General features: G+C 39.5%; 1 protein-coding gene across 1 annotated transcript; it reads left to right on the top strand.

Moving 5' to 3' along the window:
* The first annotated feature begins 2122 nt into the window (after positions 1–2122).
* Positions 2123–5586, top strand: LOC126757920 (odorant receptor 35a-like). The gene is made up of 7 exons (XM_050471847.1): positions 2123–2334; positions 2401–2572; positions 2640–3101; positions 4764–4863; positions 4956–5057; positions 5195–5374; positions 5443–5586. Exons 1-7 carry the CDS (start codon positions 2157–2159, stop codon positions 5500–5502), a joined length of 1254 nt encoding a protein of 417 aa, XP_050327804.1. The 5' UTR covers positions 2123–2156; the 3' UTR covers positions 5503–5586.
* The last annotated feature ends 3254 nt before the right edge of the window (positions 5587–8840 follow it).

An 8840-nucleotide genomic window follows, 5' to 3' on the forward strand; every position in this document is an offset into this window, starting at 1 on the left:
ACCTGGAAAATCGACAATTGAGTAGATATTCACCATACGCTAAATCTTAAAAAAGAATCACGAAACAATATGTGATCGCACTACCTCATCATCGATTTTGAAGTTGCCATCGACGGAAGGGTCTCACCGAGCCGTTCGATGCTAATCAAGGTTTTAGACAAGAAGACCTCCTTTTGTGTGATTTCTTCAAAGTATTGCTGGGGAATATAATCTAAGCTATATAGCTGAATAAAGAAGGTACAACATTTTATAAGAGTGTACAGCTGCTAGTGAACGCCGATGAAATCGATATCATTGGCCATAACAACCGGGTAGTTAGTTTTGTTTTTTCCTGACTGGATAAAGCAGCGAAGCAAATGGATCTGATGGTGAATGAGGTCAAGACGCAATATCTCCTGTCATCAAACAAACAATTATCGTATTTATGGTGTAGCTTACATTTCACCGTTGGCAGTCATAACTCTGAGATCGTAGCTAATATCGTCTATCCTCGAAATCCAACGCAGAATCATTTCGTTTTTGTGTCATTGCCCTGTGATTTTGCTCATGTCAGGAAGCTGCTTACTATGTCATATAGCTGTCATAGAAACTGAACGATCGAAATTAAATTCTTAAGATCAGACTTCTTTCGACAATGTATCGGCCCGAAATTTGGCATGGATTTTTATCCAAGACAAATCTATAATCTCTGTGAAAAATTTTATATATCGTATTACTATAGCATATACAGGGCTTTTTCATAGGGACGCTACAAAAGAAGAATATAGGGACAGCAAATGACGCCATATTTTTTTCTTTTTGACATTTTGCTTCAGTAAGTTTTGCCATTTTATTATGGAAATATATACGATTCCACAATCAACAACCAGTCGAAATTATTAAAATTTACTACCGAAATTCGGAGTCAGTGGCCTCTACTTTAAGAGCGCTGCGTCCAATTTGTGGCCGTTATAATCGTCCAGTCAGATCAACAATTGAGCGTCTAGTGGAAAAATTTTAACCCACAGACACAGTACAAAATGTTCACGTGCCAGTGAGACAAAGAAGTACTAATAGTATCGAAAAATATTGCTGACGCTAGCGCACCAATTGAAGAATACCCAAATCAGTCAAATTGACGCAAGAACTGAAGCCGCTTGACTACCAGAATCGTTGTATGTTTCTGAATTGGGCTGAGGAACAACTTGAAAGAGATTCGGATTTCATCGAAAAATCATCTTCAGCGATGAATATCATTTCTGGCTGTACTCCATGAGTCACCATTGTATCCCGAAAAATTACGGTTTCGTACGGTTTATGGGCCCGCGGCGTCACTGGGCCGCACTTTTTCCGTGAGGATCAAGACCGGCACGTTACTGTGGGAATCGCAACCGCTCAATGATAACCGAATATTTTTGGCACGAATTAGATGATATGGTCTTGGATAATATGTAGATCCAACAAGATGGCGCCGCAAGCCACACAGCGAGTGTCACAACCGATTTATTGAAAACAAGGTTTGGTGAATATGATATCTCACGAAATCGGCCTCAAGTCTATGGCCTATGCCAACAGGCTAGCGACGATTGATGAACTTCGTACGAATATCGAACGTGATATTGCAACAGTACCGGCCGATTTATGTTTGAAAACCGTCGAAAATTGTGTTCAGCGTCTGGACTTTCAAGCGTGTCCGTGACGGCCATGCAAAAGAAATCGAGTTCCATACATAATGGCATCGAATGTGCTTTCACAGGAATAAAGGATTGCATTGGTATCTCAATTCGTTTTCGTCCTTATTAAAAAACCCGTTATTATTGATATTATTTGCTTCATCTTGTTGTTGTTGTTAAGCGAGCTGAGCTGAATTAGTTATATTTTCTGTACCACAATTCTTTGCATTTATCGTCCTTTGGACTTTCCAATGTCGCACACATATGCACACATACACCTGCATTTTAACATGACAATATTTACAAGCCGAGTCAAAAATTTAATTAATATTTAAGTAGCTATTAATGCTATGAAATTTTAATACAACAAATTATGAAAAGGCAAAAAGGAAACTGCTCAAACGACACCGGATTGAGCATATATAAATACAACAATAATTTGGGGGCGGTATTCAGTAAGTTTTCTCAACTTTACACTAAAACACTCATAGGACTGGTTGAAAGATGGATTACTTTGTGCCTTTGCAGTTCGACAATCGGCCCATTAAATTACCCATACAGGTAGCGGGTTACAAATTCAATTTCCTGTGGCCACTCAAGGAGGATGCTGGCATCTTAAGTCGCCTCGTCAATTACATATGCCTCAGTGTGAGCGTGCTCTGCTACATTGGCACTATTGTGGGTGAGTAATGATTACAGAATTTGCATTCCACACACAGTAAGTGAAAGTATTTTGTTCACACCGCAGGCGAGTTTACCTTCATAGGCGAGAATATCGGTGACATAGCAGCCGTGGCTGAGTGCCTGTGCACCTCTTTTATGGGCGTCCAATACATAATACGAATATTTGTGCTGCTCAGTCGACAGCACGCTTTGCGAAAACTGCTTCGAAATTTCTATCGTGACATTTACTTTACGCAGTAAGTATGCCGTTATGCGAACTCGCAATTTCTGCTTATAAAACCATTCGCATATTTACGGTTTTAGCGCTGACGATGCAGCGCTGTACAAGGAAATCAACTCGATAATGCGTTTTATGAATATATTTACGCAATTCTACTATGTGCCCATGATGCTGATACTCGTGCTGTACGTGTACGATGTGGCAAGCGTGGGGCTGGCGTCACCTGACAAACCATTTATCTATCGCATGTCCTTTCGTTGGTATGACGCACAAGTGCCGCTGCAATTCATCATCACCGCCATCTATTCGGGTTGGCTGACGATCTCGTGTGTGACAATATGGACCGCTGAGGATTATACGCTCTGCTTGGTGCTCTGCCATGCCAGTTTTCGCTATAAGAAATTGCGTTTGGATTTGCAGCAGCTCCTGGAGATGGCACGTGCTGATCTGAAGTGCGGCGAGACACCTTGCACGAATCAAAATTTGCATATAGCCTTTCGGCGACGTCTTCGTGAGATTTTTCGACGCCAGCAACGTTTGAATGGGTAAGAGGCACGTACATACTATTTATGAATGTGAGCGTATGTTAGGAGATAGGTAAGTGGTTGTTCACAAGAGTTGTCCGATAAGTACTTAGCTTCAGTTGAATCGAACTCTTCGCTTTGTTTTGTCCGAAAAAAAAACAATGCCGGACGGTGAGTCGACTCTAGTTTTTAAAAGTGAAAACGCATAGAGAAATTAAAGAACACTTGGATGCTGTTTTTTGTCAAGCTCCTTGATGAGAAGAGTCCAGGTGCCATAATGTCCAAGATCCTAGTCCAAGATCTAGAATTATATATTCTAGAAAGTGTGAGAGATAACTGAACAGTTCTCATTGAACGCCTACCGCCGCCGATAATGTGTCAAATTTCATATTGGCAGACAACTAATCCAAAATGTGGGGGAAAACCGAAACAGTTGTCGGCTGAAAATATTGTATGTATCATATTTACACTGCATAAAGTTTTGGATATGAGAAAGTTTTACTACGGATAACTGTGAGACTACTTCGCAGCAGTGTTTGACACTGTTTAAGTACGATCCGAAGAATTTTCTCTGCAGTTTTGTTATTGTCGACTAAAGATGAATCTACTGTCATCGGAGACTACGAAATAGTCGACACTAGGAATCAGAAAAGTGATGGTTATTGCTTAATAACTAACAAGATGTGATCTGCATTCCATACTTGGAAAAAACTAAAATGATCACATAGACCAATTAACATACAATTATGATGTCGAATCGAATCGAGATAAACGTGTTTTCACTCTTTGATAATGCAAGGGCCCACAACTCGGCCAGCCCCCCGACAAATTGCTGAAGCAACTGCACTACGAACTACCTTATTCGACGATCTTGTGCGTCTTCCAAATTTTAAAAAGTTACTGCCACGCAAACATTAGTCGAATGAAGTCGAGTGGAGGATGGAGTCATGTGTAGAAGTTCACCTCAGTGAGCAAAGCTCTCTGATCGCCATTCACTTGGGAGTGGCTAAAAACGATTCTTTTACATATGACTCAAGCAGCTTACGACTTCCGGTCTTAGACCAAGTTTCCTCTGGGTAACCAAAGGAAATCCGTTTGAAGGCGAACCATCCGTCCCCAGGGTTGTGAATTCCCCGCTAAACTAATACGACTATGTAAACTGATGTTGAGCAATACCAAAAGGTTCGTCAGGATCGGAACGGACCTCTTCGAGCCGTTCGGTACCAAACGAGGTTCTAGACAAGACGACTCCCTATCGTGCGACTTTCCCAATCTACTGCTGGAGAATATAATTCCTGCTGCAGAGCTGATTCGAAAAGCCACTCTTGCCATCAGGTGATCTCTCGACGAACAAAGACCAAATTCCACAAGTCACTCACTACTCCCGTCCTGCTATATGGTTCAGAGGCAAAGACGATGACAACATCTGATGAGTCGATGCTTCGATTTTTCGAGAAAAAGGTTCTTATTCTGTAGGCTCTACTTATTGGACAACCTTCGTATTAGCACATCATTGTATTTTAGCAGCGTTGTCAAAGGCAATTACCGAGTACCCCAGCGTCAGCTGCATATGTTTTTACACGCATTTCCTCCCATATCCTTAAGCTTAATGCTCATATATCATTGGTGTATGCTTTTTGTTTCTTATTTAGTTCGCTGTGCTTACGCAATTTCCTATTGCAGCTTCGTCGCCGAGGCCAAGGCTCATTTCACCCACCAAATATTCTACATTATGTCCTTTGGCGTTTTGCTGCTGTGCGTTGTCTCCTTTCAGTTTCAGAACGTGAGTATGCCAACTCGCATACGCATTTAAATATTTCCAACATTTATCACAATTATTCTCTCTGCATTTTTTCTACGCGCGCTCTATTATAGGGTCCAATCACTGTGGCGTCGAGCAAATACATTTCCTGGCTCATTTCGCAAACTGCGCAGTTTCTGTTAATTGGCTATTTCGGTCAAATGCTGATGGATGAGGTATGGCTTAGGGTTTTCATTACTTCTAATATCATTAGATACTTCTAATTTATGTGTCTCAATATGCTTAAATATACAATTAAACCGCTTTTTAATGCTCGTTTGCGGCTCGTTATTTTCGCTTCGTTTTTGCATAGACCACGGAGCTGCGAAATAGCTTCTACTGTTGCCGCTGGGAGGATTTGCTGGTGCTCGGCGATCCGCATAGCAATAAATTGTTGTTGGGTGATGTACAATTTGCCATCATGAATTCTCAGGAACCCATCGTTTTCGATGGCATGAAATTTTTTCCGCTCACTTACAGCACGGTGAGTGCGGTAAGTATTTTGGCGGGGGAGGAGACATTATGTGAATTTGTGATGTTATTGGCTATATTGACTTTCAGGCTCTTCGTTCTGCTGTGTCGTATTTTATGTTCCTGAACACTATGAATGGCGATAATTGATTTATTGCAATATTAACTAATACTTATTTATTTCAAGGAATACTTCGATAAATACAGTTGAATATATAAGTATGTAAATATATTAAATAATGGAATGAATTTATTATTATAGGGAAAAAGAGTAATACAAATTATAAGATGGCATCCCTACACCTAAACCCCAATTATTTGCAATTTGTAAAAATTGTCCTTCCGCCCGCTCTAACTGAGACCGCGAGCGATCTTCGACTTGAAAAAGAAGGTCATCCCCATAAGCACAACACTTAAAGAGTGTATCGAGCTGCCCAAGCAGAGATTACGTCATGAGATCTCAAATATATGGACCACAAATGGAACACTGTGAGCGGCCACAAACCATGCGAGTAGAGAGATATTTCTGTCCGAAAAGTAACTCAGCCAAAGATTAATTTCTGGACAGCCAAGTACCTCCAGTCGTTGTACCCTTCGATCCCAGCTTAGGTAGTCAAACTCACCCTTGAAGTCAACAAATATAGCCGTTCCACCATAACTCTTTCTATCACTTTTCCAAATACTGGAAGGAGACTAATAAACCGATAACAACGAGGATCGCTCACTTCTGATTTTATCAAGGGAGTTCAGGTTAAGAAAAAACCTAGTACTTTTCTAATCGCTTGAAAAGTATCCCTCCCAGACCCCCTTATTATAAATAGCCTCCACATATTCCGGAATGAACCATAAGCTTTTGCACATCTCTCTGCTCAAACCATCAAGACCTGGGGATGGTTTAGACCTAATCAGTCCAAAGGCGTACCTATTGTGCTTGAGGTGTCTGTACCTCTGATTTGGAAAAGAATACACCTAGCAGAATCCAAGCACACTCTCTCCACGACCAAAGCAGAGTGTTACCGACTCGAAGAGGGATAATATCCACCCTCTTACGAACCTGACAGATCTTATAGACCTGACCCCAGGGGTCGTTCCAATTCTCAGTAACGAAATTCCTCAAATCCTCTTTTTTAATTTTAAATAACATACCTTTGTACTCGCTTTGAAACCTTCGCCACAATCGCCTGACAGTCCTCCTCTTCGGGATTTAAAGGCACTCAGAGTTGAGAAAAATTTTCTTCGTTGCGAAATGGTATATTTATTTAATTTATAAATCGTCTCAGGATATTTGCTATAGATTCGAAAATAGTAGCCCGAATTTCATTTTAATTATATAATTGCTACAATAAGCATTACTTTTGCAGTCGACATGAAACAATATTGAAACAAATTAACAAGTCAGAAGTGCAGAAATCTGATTCTGATCTATATTTGCCCGATACTTAAGAGGGATATTAGCATCAACTTATTATATTGCCAAGCAATATTTGGATATTTTACTTTCCACAATGTACGCTTTATTTTAGAAGATAATACTCGAATATTTAAAATTATTTCAACAATCTATCTATTATACTGTAGCAAATAATCCTTTTTTGTTTACAGCAAACAGATAAGAAATGGTTAAAGTGTTTTATATTTTTATTGCGGGGGAAATGACTCAATTAATTTGCATAAAATTGGTCATAATACTTGAGTACACTTATTCTCAGTGAATTCATAAACACCACAGAAGTGATTGTCTGCCTACACATACACCATATAATCATATAAGAACGTACATATGACCAAGATAGTTTACAGCAACCACACATCCTAAACATAAATATCAGCATTAAGCGCCGCCATAAACCGGATTGTTGAGCTGATGGTCATGACTGTCGTCAGCCATTTTTATGGGGTTTTTGTCACACAGCCAAACCCTGCATTACAGAGTGTGTGCTTGTGTAACTAAAGGGTCAGTAGGAAGCTTACAGCTGAAAAATTGCTTTATTTCACCGAAGTCCTAGCACTGCCGGTTTTAATATTGTAACATTGAATATTTGTCGTTACGAAATGCGTGGAAGAGAAGTTAATAGTCTATATATATATATATATTTGATCAGGTTTTTATGCTGTGTGCAAAACATTCTCACTGGGAATTGTAATTACATACACATATATACGTATTATCCTTCATACTTTTTTCTTTGCTTACTCTTTGGTGTTGTTGTGTGTCCCTAGTTTTTGAAAAGCTCAATCAAACTTTGCCTCACTTGAAGATCAGCCATTATTTCAAGTGTTATTTAATGAGAAAACTGTTATGATTGTTGTTGCATTTCCCATATTTATATCAATTTCCGATTGGTTTTCATATTATATAGCAATATTTTCTGCTCTGAACCATTGTAGAGTGTGCGCTCGCGTTTTGAAGTATGGTCAATGGCAGTATATTGACAAAAGCATATTTATTTATTATTCGGTATATGATTGAAAGCAAACGCAATAATACTTCTATGATATATTAAAGTGCCACAGCTGTTGATTCAAATATATGTCGCATATTTGTGGGTTGTATGACGGCCTTGTCTGTTTGTCTATGGATCAGCTGTCGCTCTATTTCATTATTAAATTTTTTAATAAACTTTTAGTTTTTCTATCTCTTCGACATCGAGTGTTGGAAGGCTACGTAATAGCTGATGCTTCGAACTATAGTATAGAAAATAAATTCATGACATGCAGGTGATGAGCATGTTTAGGTTCTTTTTGGCTTTGAAACTTGACATTTTAGTGCACGGCTGCGCAAAATATTTTTTTAATACATACATACATACTATTAAAATCATGAGCTTAAATACTTTAAAATGAATCAATAGATACTAAAAGAAAATATTAAGATGAAATGACAAGTCATATTTATTATTTATTAACTATCTAAAGAAATTCGCAAGCGTTTAACGAGCTGCGCATATCAGCATGTGTGTACACTAAGGTCCACTCCAACCATGGCACTTAACGCCATCTTGCAGATATTGCCCGTATACATCGTAGTGAGCTTCTTTCCGGATGGGTCAAAACTTGGGCGAAAGGTTGGTGGAGAGATTTACTTTCAGGAGCTCTCTATCAACTCCAGCTTCAGACTCTAACTATTACACTGTTTTCCAGGCCGATTTTTAAGCCATTAAATTACCAATTGATTTACTGCTCCGAAATGCAGCCATCCATCAGAGAAGTGGCAATTTACTCAGATGACAGAGCGGCGATACTATACTCAATAACAGTGCAATCAGGGCTGGTCAAAAAGTATCTAACCTCGCTATCAATAGCATTAAAATTGGTTTATGTGCCAGCCCGCTGCGGAATCGCAAGGAATTGTTAAGCTTATGAGCTAGCAAGAAAAGGCACCCTAGAACTGCTGTCGGTAGAATGAAAGCGGATCGGTGCTCCCGTATCCTCTTGTGTTCTACTACTAGATAGCGGCGCTTTGCGGAAGCTTGGTCAGCGTTGGACCA

The sequence above is a fragment of the Bactrocera neohumeralis genome, chromosome 5, assembly GCF_024586455.1.
Source record: "Bactrocera neohumeralis isolate Rockhampton chromosome 5, APGP_CSIRO_Bneo_wtdbg2-racon-allhic-juicebox.fasta_v2, whole genome shotgun sequence".
NCBI lineage: Eukaryota > Metazoa > Arthropoda > Insecta > Diptera > Tephritidae > Bactrocera > Bactrocera neohumeralis.